Genomic DNA, 25,911 nt, shown 5'->3' on the forward strand with positions numbered 1-25,911 from the left:
CACAAACCAGGATTGCCTTTGTAAATAAAGAGTTCAAAAACAGGGTTTGAAATTGATTTTTGAACTTTGGTTAGAAGGGAATCTTTAGTGCTGATGCAAATGTGCTGACAGCAAACCAGGCTGGGCATAGAGAGCAATGAGAGAAACAAGTCCAGAAAGGAGAGAAGGTTGCATTTGCAACTTTTTGGTTTAGAGATAAGGCAAGTAAGAGGTGACACGATTGAAGTTTATAAAATTACACATGACACGGGGAATGTGGATAGATAAAAGTTTTTCTCCCTCTCTCATAACATTAGAACTCGTGGACATCCACTGAAGCTGAATGCTGGAAGATTCAGGACAGAGAAAAGAAAGGATTTCTTCACACAGTGCATACTTAAACTATGGAACTCCCTTCCACAGGAGGCAGGTTGCCAATCTGGACGGCTTTGAAAAAGGGCTGGACAAATTCATGGAGAAGTCCATCTTCAATGGCTCTGCTCTGCTTCCACGGCCAGAGGCAGCAATGCTTCTGAATACCAGTTGCTGGAGGGGAGAGGGCTCTTGCGCTCGAATCCTGCTTTCAAGTTTCCCACAGGCATCTAGTTGGCTACTGTGAGAACAGGTTGCTGGATGGGTCAGGGGCCTGATCCAGCAGGCTCCTCTTGTGTTCTTAGGAAATGATGCATCTGCACCAATCCACATTACCTCTAAAAACCACCAAACCATTAACTACTAGCCACACTGGTGAAAACCTACTGTGCAACTGCCACCACTCAGTTGGTGACCTTTATTTCCAGTCCGGGGGGTGGGGGGGGGGGAGAGAGAGACCTGGGGATCCATCAGCAGTCAGGAGAACAAAGCTGGCATCTATGAGCATTTCTTATTTATCTCAAGACAGCTGTCCTGGTGTATAGTTAAGCTTTCTTTCTGTATTATATCAAAAGTACAATGTCTTCAGAACAGCCGAAGGCTTGCATGAGCATTAAAACTTTTGAACAACTGAGGATGTGATACACAGAGAGAACTGCAACATGAAGTCAAGCACATAAGCGAAAAAGCAGTCTTACTCTAGATATTACAAGATACATGAAAGGGCCTAGTTGGACATTGAAGATGTTTTTGGACCACAACTCCCATCAGGGGCTGATGGGATTTGTAGTGCAACAGCAAATGGAGGGCACCAGGTTAGTGAAAGCTGGCGTTCTGACTATAAATGGGTTTTGTCTCTTATCAGCTGGCAGGTCTTTGCCACAGCATCCCCTCCACAGAAAAAAGAAGGTATTTCAATAAATAGATAGCAGAAACACGGATTCAGCTGCAACACTTATTAAAAGAACCAGCCCTTTGATCTATGCAACATCCATCTCCACGAGGGAAGGAGCAGGAGGAGTCTACAAGCAGCAATTGCTTTTCTGTTAAAGCAGTCTAGTTAATATGCAGCTGAAACACAGTGGAATAAACAAGGTGGAGGCAGGGAAAAGGCAAGGCAAAACCCCAATTGGCACAACTGCATCCGGTCTCCAGGAACATTTGGAAATTGTTCGTCAGAAAATTCAGGAATGGGAAGACAGATTTACAGTGAAAAAGAGAGACTTGCTGAATTTCATGTCATAACCTTTTAGCTTGACATATATTTGCCAGGCCAAAATGGATACTTTAACAGATGGATTAAGTATGACCATACCATAAATCTCCCATTTCTTTTATGCTTGTAGCTTGGCTGCAATTTTTTTTCCTATCTTGCAGTCTCACTGCAGCTTAACTTTATTCCATTTACCATTTTCATAATCCAGTATTTTATGAAATCATCAATTTGCTTAATGCTTGAACTCCCTCAAATCCTGTAACCTCAAATCAGCTCTTTTGGTGCAATTATATCAGAGCTTTCTTAATCGCACTTCACTCAGCTATTCAAAAGCCACACTTGGTTAATTAAACTCTCCTTCCTGACAGTTGCTTGCCCAAGTCCACCTACCCAGCGAGTTCCATAACACTGAGTTTCACCCACTGAAGTATTTACATGGCCAACAAAAAAACACTTTCCTGGTAAATGGGCCCTGAAGGGCTGATTAAGCCAGTTCTTAGCAAGTGACACCCCCGTCCCACTAATCCACCAGCACTTCTATTCAGCTTAAGCGCTGTGCCTTATTACGTCTTGGAAGCAGTTACTCACAGCCTCAGAACCCCACTTGCAAAGTGAGAGTTTGAACATGATGATCCGGCTGGTCATGTCACAGAGTTCTTCAAAGAGCATAGGAAAAAGAAGTAGAACTCGTGCGGTACATTGGATCCCATTAACTGGCACCAATTCCAGACTTGCTGTCAGCAACTACCAGCAGCATGACTGTCCACAGCCAAGCCGCCCCCCCTCTGAGCTTAAATGGAAGACAGAGAATCCTATAAAGGATTGTGTGACCCCCTTGCACCCAGAAAGCTCAACACAGTCTAGAGAGCTGTATTATTGGGTTCACACATATTTATTCTTTGCAGTACAGTGGTACCTCGGGTTAAGAACTTAATTTGTTCCAGAGGTCTGTTCTTAACCTGAAACTATTCTTAACCTGAAGCACCACTTTAGCTAATGGGGCCTCCTGCTGCTGTTGCTGCTGCCGCGCTGCCACACAATTTCTGTTCTCATCCTGAAGCAAAGTTCTTAATCTGAGGTACTATTTCTGGGTTAGCGGAGTCTGTAACCTGAAGCGCCTGTAACCCGAGGTACCACTTTAACCTGCTTTTCAAACAGACTGCCAAAGCAGTGAACAAATTTAAATTCACAAAACAAGTGAGATCACAAAAGTGAATAAGGGCAGGATAAAAAAGTAAAGAACCAGCATAAAAGGAAAGGATGTGAATTATAAAAGCAGCTTGGGTTGTTGTTTTTGCTCAGAGTCGGGGGCTCCTGCCAGTCATGGAAGCTGTGAAGGCCTATTATCCAGTGCCCCCAAAAATATACTCTTTTGACCTCTTCCATGCAGAGCCGTAGCTAGGTGATTTTGCGCCCCTGGCAGAACCGTCCAGATTGCACCACCTAGCCATGAACAAACTACTGTATTTTCGCTCCATAAGACGCACCTAAATTTTAGAGGGGGAATGCAAGAAAAAATATTCTTTAAAGGGAGCGCTGAGCAGAGCTTGTATGCATCCCAGGCTCTGCTTAGCGCTCCCTTTCATGAGCCGCGTGGAGCGTGTGTGCGGCGCTTGCAGGCTTTTCCCCGAGGAGGAAAAGCCCCCAAGAGCCGCACACACGCTCCGCACGGCTCTTTAAAGGGAGCGCGGCTCTTGGGGGCTTTTCCGGGAGGTGGGGGAAGGGACTGAGGGGCTAAGCCAGAAGCTAGAACAGCGAGAGGGAGTGCTGCGCAGCAGTCCCTCTCGCTGTTCTGGCTTCTGGGATAGCTGCGCAGCCTGCATTCTCTCTATAAGACCCACACACATTTCCCCTTACTTTTTAGGAGGGAAAAAGTGCGTCTTATAGAGCGAAAAATATGGTAGCTCTTCTTTCTGCCTCTCCTCCAACCCCTCCCCTGCACCCATTCAATTCCTCATGCACTTCACCTTGTAATGAATTCTTTTTTGTAATGAATTCTGACTGAAGGAGGGCAAAACAGAGCGCGGACACCACGATGGGGAAGGCTGACCTAGATGATGGTATATAAGAATCTCCTCATTTATGCGCGGGTTACGTTCCAGGCCCCTGCATGCACAAGTGAAGTCGCCTAAAGTGGGGAGCACCCCACTTCTATAGGGAGGAGGGAATGGGAGCCAACTCCTTGGGGCAAAGGTTCCTTTGCCCACACTAAAATATTTGAGCCCCCCCCCCCCCGCTAATGGGCATTGCCATTCAAATAGTGTGTGTGTGTGCTCGTCTCGATTATACAGGCCAGTGCTTACCTGACCCCCTCCCCATTATTCAAGTTGGCACCTTTGAGGGAGGGTGTGGGCGAGGACAGTGAGGTGGGCTGGGCAGCATCAGGGGCCAAGGCTGGTGGACCTTCCCGGCCCCAACCCCAAGTGAGGTCCAGGAGAGGCAGAGGCGGCGCCTCATAGCCAGACGGGATGGGGCGCTGGGGCATGCGCAGGCTCCCCAGCCAGCCCAACCGCGGCATCCAGCTGCCAGGAGGGTCAAGGGGCACAGCCAGGAGCAGCTGCTGCCCAGCACACCCTCTTCCCTGCCCTGCCTGGGCTGCGGGCAGGGAGCGCTGGAGGGCACAGGGCACCTGGCGGAGGGTCTCGGCAGCTGATTTTGTGCCCCCCCTCACGTGCACCCCTGGCGGGGGCCCACCTCACCACTCCCTAGCTACAGCCCTGCTTCCATGCATGACATTCTCTAAGAACAAAGCTAACATAAGCCATTGTGCTACAAAATCAAGGCTTCCCTCTAAATATCCTAGGTCGACATTCCCTGCCTGGCAAAGACACACACAAAACCCTCAAAGCACCACTGATCATCCCCCAACACTTTCAGAAATATTTCTAGGCTATCAGTTCAGCAACTTTTCTTTTCTTTCGTATTGGGGGCGGGGAGCGAATGAGCTGTTCTCTCTCAGGAGTGTTAGTTACTTTTCTTAGTTGGACTGGTGACAATGCCTGGATCTACTTGCCTTAAATTAGCTTGCACATCAGGCTGTTTGAGTCTTTTGTACTCCGTTTTTTTTCTTTTTAAGGTTTGTATTATCAAATGCTTCCTGAAGTCTCATTTAGAAAGCTAATTTAGTCAAAAGGCATTCTTGACCCAGTCTCTCTGTGTGTGCTATGAAGATGCCGGTTTAAATGCCAAACAGATAAGCCAAGTATTTAAAAGCACTGTGATGTTAACATTTTTGCTTCCATGGTAAACGTTTCAGAGCAGAAACACAATTACAGTTGATCCCTACCATTTTCTTAAATCCATTTTACAACAGGTCATAGCCAAACAGGATACACTAGCAGGGGAGTCCAAATTATTTTCAAAGAGGGCCAGATTTGATGAAGTGAAGGGCTTTGAGGACCAAATAAAGTTGTTGAGCTTTTTTTATGAATTTACCCCAAAGTTGTTCACTTTGGACACGCCTGCAAAGGGAAAACAGCAGGCTCTTTCTACCAAGGTCTTTCCTTCAAACAATCTCTTTCCATCTCCATTTGCAGTGGAATTGGTGTTTTGTGGGCACATCAATGAGAACAGGGGCGGAGAACTTTTTTGCAGCCTGAGAAATGACATTTCCTCATGGCGGACCTTCTGGTGTCTTCAAGCCGGTGGTGGGCAGGGCAAGAGATGCAATTCTACCTTTGTACAGAACAGCCACACAGATGTCATGGAGTTCCTTCCTACACCCCAATCTACCCAGGTCTCTCTATCCAGGCAAGCAAGAGGCACTCTCTCACAAAGATCCAATGCACCTTCTAGCCAGGCAAAAGCACTCGAGGAGGATACAAAGCAGAGACAGTGAGGGGTATAGCTGGGTACCAGAGAGAGAGGCCTTTTGACCCCTTGGCAGGGGTTCCCTACACAACCAAGAAGAATCACATTGACCTATATAGCCTTCTATGTCCCAGGACCCCAATATAGGTGACTCTCAACTTATGCAGGGGTTATGTTCCAGGGATCGTGTGTAAATCCAAAATCACATATAGTCAAAACAATGAAAGGTGGGATGGCCAAAGTCATTTTCCCCAGACCCCACCCCCCTTTTTATTTATTTATTTGACAAACACATAAAGCTCAGTTACCTGCACCTCAACGATGACTTCTCCCCATATGAATTGACTATGGCCCTGCCATTGTCATCTGGGACCCTTCTCCATGTGCCCCCTCCATGGGAGATCTGGAAGGAGGCAGCACTAGGATGGGTCTTTCAGTGCCAGGCAAAAAAACTTTTCCACCAGGCCTTTGGTTTTTAAATCTCTGTGGCCTCTTTTAAATCCTGCCTTTTGAAAATATGGATATGTTTTACATTTTTCTGTGTTCTGTTTCATGCTGGTTTAATGTACATTTTACTTAATTATTGTTTCCAGTCACCTTGAGTTACTTTGGTTTAAAAAGTGTCTAATAATTGGTTTTTATTCTCAATACCTATGCTTATGGTTGTTGTTTTGAGCATCATGGGCATGGTCCTTTCAACTAAAGAAAACAACAACTGCATGAGGTAAGGCAAAGGGATTGGCTGGCCAGCAGTGGCCAACTGGCTCCACACTATTTACCCATAGCCTTGCATTTAGCAACTCACCTAGCAGCCCTCTTCACAGGTTAGCAGAAACCTTTGCAGGCTGTTAACTTGATTTACGGCACACTCAAGCCATGTCTATGTACTCCAACTACTGTATACAAATGATTCATTGTTTGCCTGCTTTAAAAATGTAGCCATGCTGTTCTCGGGAAGCAAAACATCCTGCATCTTATCTCTCCCTGCCACCCCCCTATTTCCACAAGCAAGAGAAATGGCCAGATACCTCACCCACAACTTCTGCAGCTTTGCCCCATTGTCCTTTCACATCATGGAAAAATAAGCATTTGAGGCAACATAGTGTGCTCTGCTCAAGGCTTTGTACACCAGGTGCTTACATTGTTTCTGTTTCCTAACAACTGATTTCAAACTGGAGGGGGCGGAATTGTATCACATCCTACCTCCCTGCAGCGAATGGTGATCATGGTCAAAATGCTGCTAGCTACATGGCGAAGGATGCCTGGGAAGAAAGCGAGCTGCAGTTCTGCAGCCCTACTCACCCGGAAGGAGTATCATTTCCAGGTCTGTAATGACTGCAGGCTGGGGGGGGGGGTTACAAAGGGGGAAAGGGTTACAAGAGCAAAGCAGCACACTGAGGACTAGACTCCAATCAAACTGACAGGATGGAAGGACCCAGGAGAAGAGGGGGGAGGGGGAGAGTTCCCTCAGAAATAATTAGGGAAGAATATTTATGGTCAAGGTTTCCTTGAACCAGACAGAACACACAATCATCCTTAAAAGAAATGTCCTCCACTATCAGGATGGTTTTTAGAAGGAACAGCACACCAAACGCTCGCTGCAAAGTAGGAAGAAAAACAGAATGCTCACGTGCCTTTTGCACAGACTTTACATCTACTATAGGAAACAGCCATAAGACATGGGCTTTCTGTTTGGTTCCCTCCATACTTGTGCTCTGGCAGTGAGTCAGATCACTTACTTGAAGACTTACTTCAGAGTAGACACATATAGGGCCACACTGAAGGTTCCATCAAGTTTAATGAGACTTATTCTCAGGTACAGCAGCCTTCAGCTACCAGGTGCCCAAAGCAAACTCCCTCAAATAAAGATGGGAGTGAGGTAACATGACCAGATTTTGGGAGCTTTAAAATTTAGGACACTCCCTGTCAGTAATAGGCCTGGGTGATATATCAATATATCGCCCAGGACGGGTATGAGGAGCAGGCGGCAATGTTGGCTTCACTCAGCAGTATATTGCTGGTGAAACCGCCACCACTCCGGAATCCCTGTTAGTGGCTTCCTCCAGTGAGCCTTGCTAGCAGAGGGACTCAGGAGCGGTGGCAGTTTCACCAGCAATATATTGCCGACTGAAACCGCCATCTCACTCTGCCCTCAGACTGCGCAGAGGGAGAACAAAGCTGCACTGGTGAGGCGCAAATACAGCTTGTTCTTCCCTCTGCATCTTTAAACTGCTCGGCTGAGGAGGGCGCGGTTGCTACTCCACTCTGCCAAGTAGTTAAGGCCCAGGGGCCGGATCCATCCCAATCCGGACGGATCCGGCCCAAATTTGTTCATTCCCCCCCCCTCAAAATCTAGTCCGCCCCCCCACAAGGTCTGAGGGCCAGTGGACAGGCCCCCTGATGAAAAAGTTTGCTGACCCTTGAGTGAAGGGATCCCCGAGCCTGGCGATGGCTCCCGCGCAAGCGAGGAGGGATGGCTGTGCAAGGGTTGGGGAGCCCTCCAGCTGAGCCATACGAAGAAGCTGCCTTGTCCCAGCCTGCTAGGCACTGGGGTAAAACAGTGAGAGCTGCGGCAATTTCACCCGGTGCCTCACAGGCTGAGGCCCATGCAGCTTGCTTCTTCTACATCGCGGTATATTGCCAGACCACAACATTTGGCTGGGGATATACTGCTGGTCATATAAAGTGAAAGGAAACCCTCAAGCAGTGGATCAAAGTAACAATACGTCAGAAACAAAACTAGAATTTTATTAAAACAAACTCAATGAGGGTTAAAGTCTAATGGTTTGCTCTGAGGAAGCACAACACTTTGTTTTGGTCAAAATCACTTTACAGACGTAATTAAGAACTTTACTTTAATATTCCACTGTTTCTCATTAAATTGATTCCTCCTAGAATGGCTGTATGTTCTATTAAGCCAGCAAAACATTTCCAGACGGCTTCTAGGACCATTTCCTTCCCCTTAGGGAAATAATGTGGGGTGCTCTTTCTAGAAAACCCCAAACCACACAGCTAATCCCTAGCCAAGCCTTATCTGGCTGTTTAACTGCCAGGCTCTCTCTTTTAAATCTACCCTCCCCTCCAGATTGGCCATTGATTCTCCAGGAGGCTGGACCAAGCTCTGTCCATCTGTTGCAGAGCCATCCAGATTATTTGAACTACAACTCCCATCAGTCCCAGCCTACACTACGCCTAAGCATCCAAAGAGCACTAGGCTGGCAAAAGCTGCTGCAGAGAATTGCCGTCTAAAATGCCCAGAAACTGTCCAGAACCAACAATCTTTTGGTTGAGTCTAAACACACACAATCCCTACTTTTATAATAGTTTCAGAGGGGAGTTACTCATAAAGGGTCATGGAACCAGTTTTCATGATAATATTTAGTATGTGAATAGCCCTTTCAAGTGCTGAAAGGACACAGAATCCTAGAGTGGAAGGGACCCTGATGATCAAACCCCCTGCAATGCAGAAATATGCAGCTGTCCCTCGTGGGGATTGAACCTGCAACCTGGACATTATCAGCACCACACTCTCACCAACATTTTCTCCTTGTAATTATTACAAGAACCCTGTACAGTCAGTCAGTATTATTGTCCCCCAACTGCAGATGAAGATGAGAGCGATTTATCTAAAAGCCATCTAGCAAGGTCTTAGCAGAGGCGAGATTCAAACTGGAGAATTCCTGATTTGCAGTTCAGTCACATAATTGCTGTGCTAGACCAGCTTCCATACGATCTTTGTTTACATGCTTGCATTACATTCCAATTTAATCTCTTCTTTTTTAAAAGTGTGATTTAACAAGTACATTTCTTAAGTCAAAGTAAAATGCACATCTTATTTTTGTTTTATCCTTGACTTGTACCAGCTCCAATCTGTAGCCACTTCTCGAAAAGTAATTCTTAGGCCTGCTTTCCTCTGCTGTTATCCAATGATTGCGTTATGCTTGGGGGCAGGGATAAGAACTTGCATCCCTCTAAGTGATTTCGGACTCTCTCCGATCCCATCAGCATTTCCCACTGGTCAGGGGTGGTGGGAGTTGCAGTCCTAAGTCATCTGGAAGGACAAAGTCTGGAAGGCATGAAATATTAAAGGTGGCTAGCTTATTCAATTTCACCTCAATCACTTATCTTGTGTGTGAAAGCAGACAGGAAGGTTCATTGTGAAGCTGGCCTCATTCATCATGCAAAAACACGGAAAAATGAAAGGAACAGTAGCTTTGTTCAGCAGTGGAAGAACCCACTGGCCTCATCTCTCTGTCTCCGCCACCTTCCATGTGTCAGGAAGGCAAACTGTGCAGTGCTGGGACACTGTGCTTGAGCAGTGTGACTGAGATCCCTGCTGCTTCTGGGTTCTAAACCATATGGGGAGGCTACACAACCACAGGAGGGTTCCTTCCCCAAACATCAAAGGTGGACCAATGTCAGGGCTGGAGTTGAGCATAGGTCAGCATCAAAAATTATAAATTACTTGAGGCAAGTGAATGAAGTTAACTCTTTATCCAAGCACAGCTCCAGTCAAGTGGTCTCAGCAACTTTTTCTGGGAGGTCTTGCCCTGGTGAAGCACTTCTGAGGACTGAAGATCCCTGCCTTTCCAGTGTCCGCTAGGACTCCTCCTCTCCAGGATCTTTGCCACACAGTCTCAGGCTGCGTCTGTGCACAACCACCTGCTGCTCAGCCCATTTCATTTCCCGGCGGGTCCTAAGAGACCAGGGGGCGGAGGAGCTGGTCGCAGCAGGAGGGGGAGACTTCCTGATGGTCTGAAGCAGGGGTCAGGCAGTTCACTCCAGCGGAGATCCCTCTGTGGGCTGGATTGTGCACACGCATGAGTGCGCGTGCCTGCGATTTCCGGCGTCTGCACAGGTGTGATTTCCAGTGCCATGGAAGCGAGTCCCCATGCCGTGCTGCGCCAGTTTAGCGGAGCGCACGGGGACTCGCCGAGCGGGCGGCTCGGTTTGGGGGCGGCTCATGGGCTGGTTAAATGACCCCCGTGGGCCGCTTAGGTTGCCTACCCCTGGTGAAGCAAACCACTCTTCCCTCAGTCTTTCCATTACGATCTGAGGTCTAATTTACACAGCTGTAAAGATTACCAAGATAAATGCATGTGAAGGCTAAAAAAATGCTGAACCTTTCCATTTGTACGGTATCCTAGATCTGAAGGTAAATCCAAAGGTTTTTGTGCTTTTCCACCTTAACTTTTTCCCTGCATGCAAAGGTAATTTCCCTTTCTGCTCAATCCCCACAGGGTTGGGGGAGGGAATACATCTGTTCACAGTGGATTAGTAAGCAGCATCCTATTAGAAATTCTCCAATCAACTTGAGAAACATGCTATTTGAAAACCAATGTATTATTAACACCTCTAAAAATAAAAAAGTGATCAGTGTTTTGAAACCAATTGAAAGAAGAAAAATCTGGCAAGTGCTCTTCAATGTCCACTACAGAGTGGTTTCTGCAAACTCCACTGACTCATGAATTTAGTTTTCCCAGTCATATGACCTGCTCGGCAGACATTCCAGCAAGGCTTTGGTCACATGGGCAGCTGAAGCCAGCCTCAGACAATGGGTCACAATCCCTCCCCCAACTAACCACCCTGCCCCCTGCAAAAGAACTCTGAGTGATAAAAAGCTGGGCCTTATCAGCTGTAGGGGTCAACAGCTGCAGTTTTCTCTAAGGCTCTCCAGCGCTTTGACTGCAACCACAGGTACAGGCAGGCACCAGGGAAACAAAAGCAGCATTCCTCTGTGACTGCCAACAAGTTAAAGGATATTCAACTGCTTAAAAATCAACCCTAAAATATCAATTAACTTTTCTCCTTGATGCATCTATCATGCTGTACTACTTCAGCAAAGGTGCTTTGAGACCCTGAAGCTAAAAGTCACTTAGATGAAAAATGTGTCCCTGAGAACAGGATGCCAGACTAGCTGGTCAACTGGCCTGATCCAACAGGCTCCCTTTATGTTATGTTCAGCACCACAGCAGCACCAAACAAATATCTCAATGCTCCCAAGAAAAAGACAAAACACTCAGCTTATCTGTAACTCAAAGTGCAGCAAACCAACATGGCAATCCTAACCAAGCTCACTCAGAAATCAATCCAAGTTAAGCGGGTGGTGCAAACTAGGGCGGCCCATCAGATTTGGCTGAATCCCAGGTTGATTCAACTGGATGTGGGGGCTTTGGCTGTGTCAGGTGGAGGCAGCCCCAGATCAGGACAGGCCTCCTGGAGCATTCTGGGGCTGCCAGGGGACAGGGCATCAGGCAGGAAGGAGGGGCTTTGGCTGTATGCACCTACTCTGAAGTAGGACACACGTGTGCAGGCAAACAGAGCAGGACTGAACCATTCGCTCATCAGCTGGAGCACAGGATTCAATCCTGCAGGCGGCACTGATCTGCTTCACCAGCGTGTTCCTTGCAGAGAACACACTGGAAAAGCAGACCTCAGCAGGACTGACCCCCCTGCTTTCTGTAATGTGGGTGCGGGGGGGGGGTGTCAGCATCTTCTCCCATATCCCTCCTGACCATATGCTTAATTAGGATTTTTAAAAGCCTAATTAAACATTACCTCGTCTCTTAAACTGATTCAGGGCCAGATCCTGGCCAGTGTTCCATGGCCTTAGATCAAACTGTATGCACCATTAAATGCGCATTGCTCTGGGGCTGTGGAACACCCAACCAGGATGTTGGGATACTTTTCTGCTGCCTCCTATTTAAAAAAGTATCAAGACTGCAGAACTGGGGAGGGAAGGTTTAAACCCTCCTCCTTCAGCTGTACTCCCAATTAAAACTATCTCCCTTACTTTGCTATCCCTTAGTCTTTTCTTTGTTTGGTGGAGGAGCATCCAAAGGAGAGAAGGGAGGGAAAGATTAAATCTCCCCACCCCACACAGAGTGAACCTGATGAAAAATCACCCATTTCATTTAAAACACACACCTTGATGCAGCTTCTAATGACATAATTAGAGTCATGTGTAGTGACACGTGAAACTGTTTAGAACTGCAACTGCAATCAGATTGATCTTTTGAACTTAATCAAAATATACTATCCTGCTTTCTTCAAGCCTCCATAACACCTGGGAGTCAACCCAGCCTGGCTGTACTAGAACTTCCGTCCTCAGCCCTCCATATGTTACAGAACCATAGAACTGTAGAGTTGGAAGTGGTCACAATGGCCATCTAGACCAACCCCTTGCAATGCAGGAATCTTTTGTCCAGCATGGGGCTCGAACCCATAACACTGAGATTGAGAGTCTCTGGTTCTACTGGCTGAGCTATCCAGCAGTTACATTTCCCCATCAGCCCCTTCCCACAGGCCCAACAGTCAGGGACAGTGCAAGGTGGGAGTCCAACAACATCTGATTGTGGGAGGCTACGCTAGAGTCACAGGACCAAATTCAAGCTGAGCAAGGCTCATTACAGAAAACAATTAGAGGTCTAGTAAGACTGCTGCACAGCAAAACTCTAATAAACAAACCTTTCCCCCAGACCAGGACTCAAGGTGGCTCAAGCAAACCTCTCTTAGGAAGCCCTTTTCAGGCAAGCAGGGAAGCCTGTAATCATAATGTTTTGAGTTTTTCTGGTAATATACAACCAACTACAGTATTTCAGAACAGTAGTAAGTACATATTGGTTGGAAGTCACCAATCTTACTATGCCTTGAGTGCTGTGCCTCAAATGAGCCTCATTTCTCTCTTTCAAGCCAGAGGGGACACAAATGACTAAGGCCATATCCATACAAGCTGTTGTTTCTTCTTCTTGTTGTTTTTAGGTTATGTAACATTTTTGAAGCCTTGGGAATGCTCACCGCAGCTTACAAACAGACCCTTAAGAGAGGCCTGCAGCCAGTTTTAGAAGTCAAGAGGACTAGATAATGACTAGCGCTTAGGACTTTTTAGTTGAGAGAAAAGGCGAGTAAGAGGCGACATAATAGAAGTTTATAAAATTATGCGTGGCATGGAGAAAGTGGATGGAGAAAGGTTTTTCCCCTTGCTCACTATGCTCAGGGATATCCCATGACATTGAATGTAGATGATTCAGGACAAATAAGCAAAGGAAGGCTATCAATGGCTGCTGGCCAGGATAGCTATCCTAGAATCCTAGAATCATAGAGTTGGAAGAGACCACAAGGGCCATCGAGTCCAACCCCCTGCCAAGCAGGAAACACCATCAGAGCACTCCTGACATATGGTTGTCAAGCCTCTGCTTAAAGACCTCCAAAGGAGGAGACTCCACCACACTCCTTGGCAGCAAATTCCACTGTCGAACAGCTCTTACTGTCAGGAAGTTCTTCCTAATGTTGAGGTGGAATCCTCTGCCTCCACAGTCAGAGAGGCAGCAATGCTTATCAATGCTCTGGGAAACCACCAGAGGGGAGAGTGTTCTTGTTTTCAGGTCCCACTTTTGAGTTTCCCACAGGCATCTGGGTGGTCCCTGTGAGAAGAGGAAGCTGGACTAGACGGGCCATTGGCTTCATCCATCAGTTCTTCTTATGTCTAAGATGTGTGCTTGGCCTCTGCTGTCTCCACGATTTGATCATATTTCTGTCACCATCTTTGCCATCTCAGATACACAAACATTTCACTGTCCCTTCAACATCCAGCTCTCCATAGTATTCCACTGATATCAGAGTCCAACAAAACCCTGCATGGAAGTTTGAAAGGGGGGAATGCATAATGCCACCTTATTTCACAAGCCTTCTTGCTTATTTCTCACTTAGCAGACTTCCCTTGTCCCAAAATTAGAGAAACGAACATGATATTATTCACCAAAAAGCAAAACAGTCTATCTTCATTCTCATTAGAAGCCATTCTAGGGAAAGTATTTTAGAAGTGCTAGGTGTATGTTTTGTATCTTACACCATGTCAAAAGAAATCTAAAACTAGACTGAGCAACTGACATTTAAAAAATATTCATCTTGACCTCTTTCTAAAGAATTAAAACCCTTTCTACCTTTTCACTATACTATTTTTTGAATTGTATATATTGACCATCATTTCCCTCAAAAGGCAGACTTTTTTGGATATGGGGGGGGGACACCCTGAATCTACAGTGACAAAAGCTAAGATCTTGGTCTATATCTCTTCAATTAAATGCCCCATAAAAAGCAATAATCTATTACCTTAAGCTACTCTAAACACAATAATGATGATTAGTAGAAACAGTCAGCATCACGAAACACTTAGTGTGGCTGCACTTCAAAATAAAAAATGTAGCCCGATATATCCCACAAACGCTAAACATTTATTGGCCCACTAGGATGAGAACCTGCAATGCCTATTAGTGGAGATAGTCATAAGTAACCAGACTGCAATTGTGTTTTCTTGCAACAGATGTGGGAATCCTATGGCCCTCTGTATGTTGTTGAACTTCCATCAACCCCAGCCAGCATGGCCAAATGTCAGTCTAAAAAATAAGACACAAAGATTTCTCACCCAGCACAGTCCAAACTCACAGGTCTAACGTGTACACTAGGGCTGCTTGGTGATCACCATTCTCCATTTAGGTCAACCCCTGTCCAAACCAGCCCAATGAGAAAGCTGCGTTTGGAACCACCCCTGTGGGCAAGCACACCACCCTTCTTCGTTCCTCCTTTCAGGACAGAAGTGAGTGAATTACTAGGAACTCTTCAACGAACTATAGTTTCCTGTTTTATCCAAACTGGGAAACTAATATTATGCTAACTTCAAACTATACCTTCTTATTCTGGCTCATTTCAAAGCTATTAGCCATAGCTTCCCAGGTCAGACAAAACAGTAAACTATACCTAATGGAAAAGAGTCTTGTCTGCTTGCTGCCTTGCTCAAATAAAGGAGCTGTGTGCACACCCACAAGATTCACACATACAGGGGTACCTCGGGTTACAGACGCTTCAGGTTACAGACTCTGCTAACCCAGAAATAGTACCTCAGGTTAAGAACTTTGCTTCAGGATGAGAACAGAAATCGTGTGGCGGCGGCACAGTGACGGCAGGAGGCCCCATTAGCTAAAGTGGTACCTCAGGTTCAGAACAGTTTCAGGTTAAGAATGGACCTCCGGAACAAATTAAGTTCTTAACCCAAGGTACCACTGTATCTGATTTTATTAAACAGAGATATGATCATCTGAACCCAGCCATTGTGCAGGAATACACTCAATGTCACAGAGTTCAATTTTGCAGCCTTATCATGCATAACCACCAAAAAATGTTCAACCCAACTCTTACTGCAAATCACATTTTTATTGGGGGCAGGGGGAGGGGTAGAAGGAGGAAAATAGATTATTACTAGTCTTCCTCCCATATATCTTATTAGAAACATGTCACTCTCTACACTGGTGTCAATTTCTGTCCAATTACAGAAGGATGTGTGTGGGAATTTTAAAATAAGCTTTAGGGGTGGCATGGCAATGTGTATGCAATAAAATTGCTTTGTTTTGCCACACACTCATCTCAAAGAAAAACTGGCAAGACAGTGGGAAGGTGTACATGACAGTCCTGTAATTCCTTTGTTAAGTGATATCATTTATACAAACCTACTAAAATTAGGACCCTGTGTTAGCAGATTATTCTGTTTATTTTTTGAACATATTTCACCATACTACCCAAAGCTGTTTATGAAGAAATTCAGAGTTGAATGTCCACCTAACAGGAATGGCAACAAATGGCACCACATGGAACCATGACAGGAAACAAGACTGTAATTTGTTTTCTTGTGGATTCCACTAGAAAGAGGCACTGGAATGTGTTTACACAGGCCTAGCCAACGTCGTGCCCACCAGATGCTGAAATGTGTGTGAGTCACAACTCCTCCTACAGCCAAGCCTGTGAACATCAACTAGACAAAAAAAGATCCCAACCAATTCCTCCTAACAGGTTAATAAGTAGTAGGTTAAAAAGACTTACATAAGAATTAGACTATACCTTCTATAAAACATAGATAATTGATGACAGACAGAGAATTCTGTTTTCACTCCATCCCAAAAGCTACTTTTAATAGGACAGAGCCACTACCACAATTCATGGTTCCTGATAAACCGGACAGGATATATACTTGTGGCCTTTGAAGTGCTTAACTCCACATCCCATTTTAGATAATATAAAGCAGCTTCAGTCAATTGAAATAAACCTAAAAACAACAACTACTCCGCTCTCTTTAATGCGTTCATGGGCATGGGACAGAGATAGAAATTTGCAGGGCGCCAGGTGCATTTTGCAGCTAAAGATTCTCCATTTGCAAGCACCTCAAAAAGTCTGGGTGCCATTTTGTGTGTGCCTGACTGACATTCAAGGATTACCAAAATGTATGTGCTTTGAAGCTTCGAAGTATATGTTAAGGATAGGCAATATGTTAAGGAGTTTAACAATAAAGAGTAGAGTGTTTTGAAACATGAAGTATGGTACCAATATTTTTACTGTAAACACCAAATTAAACATGGACAGTGGTACCTCGGGATGCGAATGGGATCCGTTCCGGAGCCCCGTTCACATCCCGAACTGAACGCAAGATGCGACGGTGCGTCTGTGCATGCGTGGGTCGCATTTCGCTGCTTCCACGCATGTGTGTGACATCATTTTAAGCGTATGCGCATGCTCCGTTACTTCCGGGTTGCCGCAGAGCGCAACTTGAACGCGCTCAACCTGAAGCACATTCAACTCAAGGTATGACTGTATTAAGAATTTCTGCTTAAAATGTGATATTAACAATGTGTCACTTACGTGAATTGCATATTAATTCACAACCCAGGTCCCAGAAGCCATTTGGTTCCTAGCTTTTCTATCCCACTGGTATGGGACAATTGGCACACAAGACAATATAAATTACTTTAAAGTAAACAGGCATATTCTAAGTTATCTTTTAATGGCATATAATAAAAGTTTAAACCATGGGCAGGTGTCCAACAGGCCAGCTGATGATGGGGGGTGGAGATTATAGGGGGCCTTTATTACATTTAGCATTTCCTGTCCTTAAACTCAAGGCAGACAACATATTCAATATGCCTGTTTGATGGGACATGTGCAGTTTTCAGGCAATGCACTTCCTATTCCTACTCTAGTTACATACACTCTTAGAAATGAACAAGAGATCCACCGTTTGTCCTAAAGTGTCCCATTTTAAGTCTTATTTAGTATGCTGAAGTCTTACTGAGCTATCAGCATAAACTACACTATAGCTAATAATAAAAACCACCTGAACTGTATTTTCAGTATTCAAGATGCAAAACTTCTATTTTAAAATGGGGATGACAGATTTATTCCAAGGTTGCCACTGCACAAGAATCTAAATATACTGCTTAACTTTCTGGATGCAGAAAAGCCAACAGAAAAACTTCCAACTCTTCCCTTGTAAGAAGAATGAAGCAAGTATTAATTACTGGATCTCCATGCCTACTGCAATGCCTGCATCATCCCTTTTGAATTCTAAAATATTCACGTGGTGTCATCACCAGGCCCAGCAAAAACCCTTCAATAAGGATGCAGAGGTTTTCCTGGCAGTAGAGCATTAAGCAGATAATGGAAGTCAGCACTTATACAAAGAAACTTCTCATTAGACAAAGATTCCAGATTAATATATTGACCAACTTACCCAAGACAAGAAAGCATTGTGTGGTGAGAATCTATGCAATTGTTAAAATGTCATTTACTGCAGGAAGGGAATGGAAGACCACATATCCCAAGATTTCAGTTACCTCCCTCTATGTACAGAGCCTTGGTTGAAACTGTTACCTTTGAACATTTTAAAGTGATTAGAAAAGATTAGTAAAGGCCTTTTCATAGTATTGTTTCATTGTGGAAGGTACACACAGCTGTTAGATATTAAACGGGTCTAAATAACTTTCTTCTCAACTTGTGCAGGAGGGTAAAGGAGAAAATCCAGTATTCCATCCCCAGGTATGTGAAACTGGAAACTGCATTTTACCAGTACCCAAAGTGTAACCTGCTGATCACAGAGAAAATGCAATTACCTGTCCACCAATGCTGTTATTATTACTTTGGGTGCTATCTGGAATGTGACTGAGAAGTATCATAGGAATCTACTCAATACTTCCCCATTCTTGTTAAAAGCCCTTCAAAGTTTCCCCCACTTTTACTATTCAATATTCATAGCAAGTAAATATAGCAGCAGTAAGACTACCAAAGCAACAAACAAAACAAAATAAAATCATGCCTCATACAATTAATTTGATTTAACTTCTTCTGAAAGCAAAGTGTTCTAAAGCTACTCCACTGTTCACGTATCTTTTTAAAAAAGGGGGGTGTACATACTCTCATGGAAGGCATCAAAGGCTGCCCAGCCCCAGCCCTGTCGTAAAGCAACACCACAATCTATCAGTGGGAACAGAGCAAGTTTGACATGACTTTTGTTCATCATTCTTTAAAATTTGTGCTATGTGTTTACGGTACATCCTAAAGTTCACACTGCACAACCATTAGACGGAATTGCATTATCTCTGGCTATGATGCTTTGAAGCAAGCAGTTCAAATTTCCTGTTCATATGCATATTTGGGTTTTAAAAACAAAAATCAGGAAAAGGGGAAAAAACAGTCCTTACTACTAAGAACAAGGAGCAACACCAAAGGCCTAAACAGACCATTGCACTCCCTGCCATATTTACATGGCAATGCAACAGCGACACAGCCACTCTCACAAGGCAGAGAGAACACAAATGAAAGCAGTATTCACTTTTATTACCTAGGTATAACCAGCATTCTAAGGGAAGCAATTTTGGAAAAGCTGAAAAGTATTTCAGATTCCTTGGCATCATAGTTATCTTTAAGTATCTGGTTTCCCCCCCTTCTCCACCCCCTTCCTGCATTTTGCTAGAACAAAGTAATAAATGTGCCATTTCCAAAAGAAAATGTATGCATTCGATTCATATGCCTCAGCCTTGGTCACCCTGATGTGGAGGACAACAATCTCCACCCGCTATGAGGTCTGGAGAGAATGCAAATTATAGTTCAAAACATCTGGAGGACCCCAGGTTAACCAAGGCAGATATAGCTCACCTGAGATAACCTAAGAATGAACACGTTTTGGAGACTGAGAAGAAAAATACTCTAATGCAGGTTATAATATATTTTTTTCAAAGTGCCAAGATAATGCCAAACAATGAAATTTAAAAACTACTATGAACTTTTTGGTGCTTCTCTGAGTCACAAACTTTGCAAGCTCAATAAAGCGAGACTTGAGTTAAAAATGAAACTGTACCCAATACCTATTGGAGAATGAGCATTCATGAATGCCACCAGAAACTGATTCTACTGCCAAGAATCTGTGCCAAGCGTCAACGCCACTGCATTAGTGCAGTATCAGAGGCGCACCGTTCAGGTGCAAGCGCATACCAAGAGATGACATCAGACAGAAACTACACAGTTTCACTTGAGAGCAAACCCTTCCAGAGAACTATCGAGCAATATTCCTTAACGCAGCCAACACAAAACAACCAATGTACTGTCTCCAAAAGAACCAAGAACTGTTTATAATTCTAGAGTGGGAAGGGGAAGCTTCATTCTACCTTTTTTAAAACAAAAAAGTTTCCAGTCTAAGGTTTCATGCATAAGGAGAAACCTGTTGAGCATTTCAACTCCACCTCCTCCTTCCCCTAGGAGTAAAACAGCACAGCTGACTCACTCACTCACTCACTCCTGCAGAGTTGAGGGAGGTCAGAGTACTACATGCACCTGTACCACATAATACACCTACAGAGCAGGTGGAGCTTTTCTTGGGCTCCCAGCACCACCCAAACATATTTGCACTATGTCAGCAGCAGCTGATTCAAAGGGAGTTGCTGAGAAATCCTGTATTTCAGGAATTGTGAAACCTGCTGTTTCAGGAATTCCTGATGTGAAATTCCTAAGAAAGGACACGTCCTTTGGAGTACAAAAAACATCACACACACCATGTGCTAAAAAAACAACAAACCCAGCCTAATTCCATTCACACCCCAGATTAAAGCACAGAAACAACATGCAATTCAGATGAGAGTTGAAATCTCCCAAAGCAAACGTTTTCTGCTGCAATTTTTACAAGGCAAAACTGCAACCACCTGCACTTCCCAATCTGTATTTTAAAAGCACACAGGAAGCAAGTTTCCACCCTGAGACGCCCCACTTTAAAAGCTGGCTGCTTGACAAATTGCAGGGCAGAATCCACCCCACCTTCTCGGTACAATGTCAAAAGCAGAGAGCAAGGAGAGTAAGGGAATTAAGTCTTGCTGAACCAAGAGGGGCTTACTTCTGTGTAAAAAATGTGCTCAGGATAAGGCTGTAATGGGAAGTCCATTTATTTAGGGCAGAGGTCTCACTGAACCCAGTTACGACTTACTCCTGAGTAAGGAGACTTAGAATCTTCTCTTGGGTCCCCCTTGAAAGCATCTGTAGAGCTTAACTTTTAAAACTTGCCCTCCAAGAGGAGAAACCATCCACTCTTTTGCCACCCACTCCAAAAGGAACTAATCTAGAGTTTGGTGGTATCCTGAGCACACCAGCCGCCCTTCACCCAACAGGTGTTTTTTTTTGGGGGGGAGGGGGGAGTTTGAGAAAAAGAAGAATGGTGCGAACCTAAAAAGAGGAGCTCCGTTAACTTCAGACACACACAACCAAGCCAGACCCTCCCCAAAGGCTCACAGAGCTTGCTTTTTACTGATTTAAAAATCCTTTTGTACTGAGCCCAAGCCTGTAAGAGGGGGGCCTTTGAACAACAACGAAGAGGCTTCCGAGCCAAGAGTGGCGGGGAGATGGGGCCGCAGGATCGTCTTTTCCCCTCTCCTCTCCAATCCCCCTTCAGTCGGGGGGGGGGAGCCCCGGGGAACCAGGCGCGCCCCACGGGGAATTGTGGGCGCGGGGGGCGACTCGCCCCGAAGGCGAAGGGGGGCGCGCCCCCGAGGCAGGCTGCAGGCCCCCCCCGGCAGCCCCTCGTCCCCCTTCCCGGGCTGGCTCCGGAGCCCCCCCCCCCGCAGCCGAGGCGGCTTTCGCTTACCTTGGTGGAAGCAGCAGCAGCAGCAGCAGCTGCGGCTCGGGCAGACATCTTGTTTCCTTCCCGTCCCCGAGGAGGGCAGGGAAGAGCGGGCGGCGGCGGCGAGGAGGGAGGGAGGGAGGGAGGGGCGACGGGGCGCGCTGCCTCCGCCTCCCGCCCGCCCGCCCGCCAGGGAGTCCCGGGGCGGCCGCTCGCCCTCGCGCGCTCGCCCTCCGCCTCCTCACGCCGCGGCGGCCCCGGCCAGCATCGCCAAGTTGCCTGCAAGTCCGGCCCGGAGCAGAGCGGCGCCTGGCCCGGCGAGGGTCTCGGGAGCCGCCTTCGGGGCGGGGCGGGGGGGGCGCTGCTTCCGCGGCTTCCTCCGGCCGAGCGGCGAGGCGCCTCTCTCCTCGGCCTCGGCGGCAGCTACACGCCGGGCCGGCGCTCTGGCTGGCTCCCTCCCCCGCCTCCCGCAGCAACCCCTGACATGTCTGCCGGGCTGCTGGGAGTGTCCATCTCTCTCCTCCGGAGGGGGGGGGCGCGGAGGAGCCTGGCTTGCGCGGGTGCGCAGACCCGGGGAATGCGGAGGAAGAAGAGGGGCGAATCAGTAGGGAGGGAAGCGCGGGACTCTCGGGGCTTCGCAGGGGGCCGGGAAGCGCGGCAGCTGCGGAGGCGCCAGGACTCTTCCCATCGCCATCATTTTGCTTTCTTCCTCCTTTCCCTCCGCTCCAAATAATGTGCAGGGTGTTTAAAAAGAAGAAGACAGGCGCTTTGCAAGAAAGTTGCTCGGCTTCCCTCCGAGCAAAAGGGGCAGGGATTTTGCAAGCCCCCCCCCCCCCCGCTGCTTCCCAGCGCTTTGGTTCGGACCCGGGCGGCGACTGGGGCACCGACTTTCCCGGCGCGGACGAGCCTATCGGCGGCCGCGGAGGAGGGAGGCTGGCCGGGCAGGCAGGGCGGTCCCGTTGCTGCCGGGCAGAGGACCGGGCGGGAGGCTGGAGGAGGGAGAGGGGTTGCAGAGAGAGCGGCCGCCAGCTTGGAAAGGCTGTGAACTCTTGGTCTTCTCCCAGGCCCAGCGTGCTTTCTTTTCTGGTTTTCACTATTCTGTTTTGCAATCGGAATAACCAGTCCCAGAGCCATGTTTGAGCAGTGCGATCCTATACTGAGTAGTCCTGTACAGTAAATTCCACGAGTTCAGTTGGGCTTGCTCCCAGGTAAGGGTGTAAAATTGCCACACACGGTCTCTTGCAGCAAAAACAAAACAAAACCAGCTAAGAGAATTGTGGTACCTTAACGTCTTAACAGGTTTCTTGTTGCCAAAGCTTTTGGTATCGACATCAGAACTGCTTCCCAAAATGCAAGTGGGAAACTTAAATTTTCTGCTTTTTAGCCAAAAGAAAACCAAGGCCCAATTTAGCACAGATGAGGAATCACAGGCCATATATTTGCAGTTTTGATCACCGGTGGCTGCAGCACTTAACTTGGGAGAAAATCTCATTAGCATCTTCATTATTTTCTGCATTTATACCACACCTAACAAGGAAATATCCAAGGCAGCTTAAGATCAGAACCAAAACTCAGCACAATAAAAACCAAAATATCAATAGAACCAATCAGTAAACATTCTTTTAAAAAGGCTAAAAGGCAGTGGCAGCATAAAGCAACTTAAGGACAGCACTCTGCAAAGGTTTGTTGAAAGAAAACAGTTTCTTCTGAAATCAATAAGGCATCAGTGCCTGAGGTCTAGTGGCATAGCCTCAATCCAGTGTGCAGTTTCCCAGGAGCACATCCCATTGAACTCATCTTAGCAACCCGTAGGCTCCCAGCCACACTTCTTACCATGGTGGCACAAGAGAGCCCAACCTGGCTCATGCCTAATTAATATAACACTGTCACTTGGTGCTAATCATAATGATAATCCCCAGGCACTCTGGGCAGATTCCTTCATACACAAAAACGTAATGAAATTTTAAACATTAAAAACTTCCCCATATAGGGAAGCACGAAAGGCAAGTGTGGATCCTGCAAAAGGCCTTTGAGAAAAGCAAGGCCTCTGGGCCCTTCTAAAAGTGAGGAGGGTCAGAAGTAAATAGGAGGGAGGTGATCAAGGGATCCCCGCAGGGGAGATGCAAAGTGCCAGTCACTGCAGTTCCAATAACAATTCTTTTTTTAAAAAACAAATATACACCTTTTTTCAAAAGTTCGAATACAGCTTTGTCCACTGCCATAACACCACAAAACGACCACTCCAATCCTCAATCCCACATTACTGCCATGCTGACTCGCCAAATACCCTACCACTGATCTGGTTTACTAGACATTTTCAATCAATGCATCCCCTCCACAAACACATGATGATGATGACATTAAAATACCCTGTTCTTCAATAAAAGAGAAAAAAGGAAACCAATTCTTGAGCACAGGGCTTACATCACTTGGGGCCTTGAAAATGAGCAATGTGATCTTAAATTCAAATGCGTTGCTCTGCAATAGTCAGCTAGAGCAAAGATGCAGGATGGGCATAATTTGATCACTCGTGGAGGCCTAGAACTGTATGGAGCTGCAGTGCTGCATTCTGAGCAAGCCATGAGCACCGCCAGAAGCGTGCACAGCAAAGATTTACAACAGCCTTTGCCAACCTGTGCTGGAAGGGGGGGGTGATGGGAGTTGTAGATGGAGGGCACCAGGCTGGCAAAGGCTGGTTTGCAGAAATCAAGCCTTGTGGTCCCCCAGATCACCACAGTAAAGTCAGCTGCGAGCAAATGTGTGTGTGGTTTTCCACGCTGAATGTAAAGTAGAGGTAATGATTATTTGGGTTCAGGAGAACTCTGTCCCTGCTGCTTTGTTTATCAGTGTGAAATGATAACATGAGCAGATAAATTTGGAGGCACAATACAGGCAAGGTTAAGCACACTTCAATTCCATGCCTTAAGTCTCAGGAGTGAGAGAAGTGAGGTCTACATACCAAGAGGAGGGGAGGAGAGACAGAGAACCCTCCTGACTAGCGCACACACAAAAATATTACCTGCCAAATGCAAAAAAATTACAGTGGTACCTTGAGTTACAAACGCCTCAGGTTACAAACTCCACTAACCTGGAAGAGTTACCTCAAGTTGAGAACTTTGCCCCAGGATGAGAACGGAAATCGTGTGCCAGCAGCGCAGCAGCAGCAAGAGGCCCCATTAGCGAAAGAACGCCTCTAGTTAAGAACAGTTTCAGGTTAAGAACGGACCTCTGGAATGAATGAAGTTCGTAACTAGAGGTACCACTGTAGAGGTGGTGAATCGCCAACAACAGGCACCAGGAAAGTGCACTTGGAGCACGTGCGTCCATTTCCTGCACCTGCTGCCAACGTGCCTGATACTCCCCCAGGCTGAATTTCTTGTGACTTTAGTCCCCTTCACATATTTTTCACGTGAAGGAAGCTTCACATATAGAAGAGGCAGTGTGGCCACATGTGAGCCCCTGAATTGTTTGTAAACATTTGAATGTGGGAAGTCCAAGCGCACAGAGCATTTCCACCTGGTGTGGAGCCCTGAACAATTGGAGTTCATTTTCATCCTTTTAAGGCTTTTATGCCGTGCCCTTTGGTTGAAAAGGCAGCTTACAAAAAATGCTAAAACTGTCCCTGCCCTCAAACTCAAAATCTAAAAAGATGTGACACAGGAGGAACAAGGAATGTGAGGGAGGAGGAGAAAGCAAGCACCAGTTCTTAAAGTTACAGTTCTTATAATACAATTAGATACTTCTGTCCATGTGGGTTCTGGCTGCCAAGTAGAACAATGGCGATTCACTAGCATTAGAGGTGAGCCTGTTTGTCTTGACCTTGATAAAGAGCAGTTCCTCCCCAGAAGCCTTTGTCCCTCCAGATCAGATCCAGGAGCATAGTAGGGGACAGTGTCCAGGCCAGGGGGATGGAGCAGCTCCTGCCGCACAGTCCTTCCTTCAGGCTGCTGACTTGATGGCAATTACAGTCCTCACAGGAGGAAGCATCTTATTCCCTGCCAAATTCAGTTGCTGTGCTGGCTGCTCAACGCATGGACATCAGGGGCAGCAGAGCTCTACTGCTCCTCCCAGGCATGGAGCCCTCTGCCCATATGCAAAGTGTGTAGATGGCACCAGTCTCTAGTTTCCAACTGCACTCTTGGCTGTGAACACTTTTAACTATTTCCTGCATTGCAAAAAGTTGGTCTAGATGAGCCTTTGGGTGACTTCCAACTCTGCAATACTTTGATTCCACTCAGCTTTCAATGACAGTTGCTTAAAGTTGATACTAGAGCTTAATTTGGAAAATGAGGGACTCTACTTCTTAATGTTACCAGGAATGGGTTTATTGCAGCTTGGATTCTAGGACCCCTTGTTTGTATCTGAAACAGAATCTGGTCTCAACACTGCCAAGATTCAGCTCAGACAAAGCTCTTATTAAACGGCAGAGCTGAGCCTTGGGTAACGCTACAAAATAAGAACAAGAAGCAATGCTCTCTTCTTTGAAATCCAGGCATTCCATTTACAGTTTAAGCACCAGGGGACTGTCTTGATGTGCCTTATTTTATCAAACACTGCAAAGGACTGGTCTAAAACATTGTCATGCCTGCGGTGGCATGGAGTACAACCCATC

The 25,911-nt window shown here is 46.2% G+C and overlaps 1 protein-coding gene across 15 annotated transcripts in view; it reads right to left on the reverse strand.

Annotated features, from left to right (window-relative positions):
- The window catches only part of TJP1 (tight junction protein 1), a 338,860-nt gene that overhangs the window by 108,316 nt on the left and 204,633 nt on the right, over positions 1-25,911 (reverse strand). For 5 of the 15 annotated variants that reach the window (XM_083475507.1, XM_083475506.1, XM_083475504.1 and 2 more), the window contains exon 1: positions 21,324-21,624. The exons of the other annotated variants lie outside the window; for them this stretch is intronic. In XM_083475507.1, coding sequence (XP_083331633.1) covers positions 21,324-21,371 — 48 coding nt within the window. In that variant the 5' untranslated portion in view covers positions 21,372-21,624. Of the gene's footprint in view, positions 1-21,323; positions 21,625-25,911 lie in introns of those variants that run through there. 15 annotated transcript variants of the gene reach the window in all.

This window comes from Podarcis liolepis (assembly GCF_965112155.1).
Source record: "Podarcis liolepis genome assembly, chromosome: 14".
In the NCBI taxonomy this organism is placed as follows: Eukaryota; Metazoa; Chordata; class Lepidosauria; order Squamata; family Lacertidae; genus Podarcis; species Podarcis liolepis.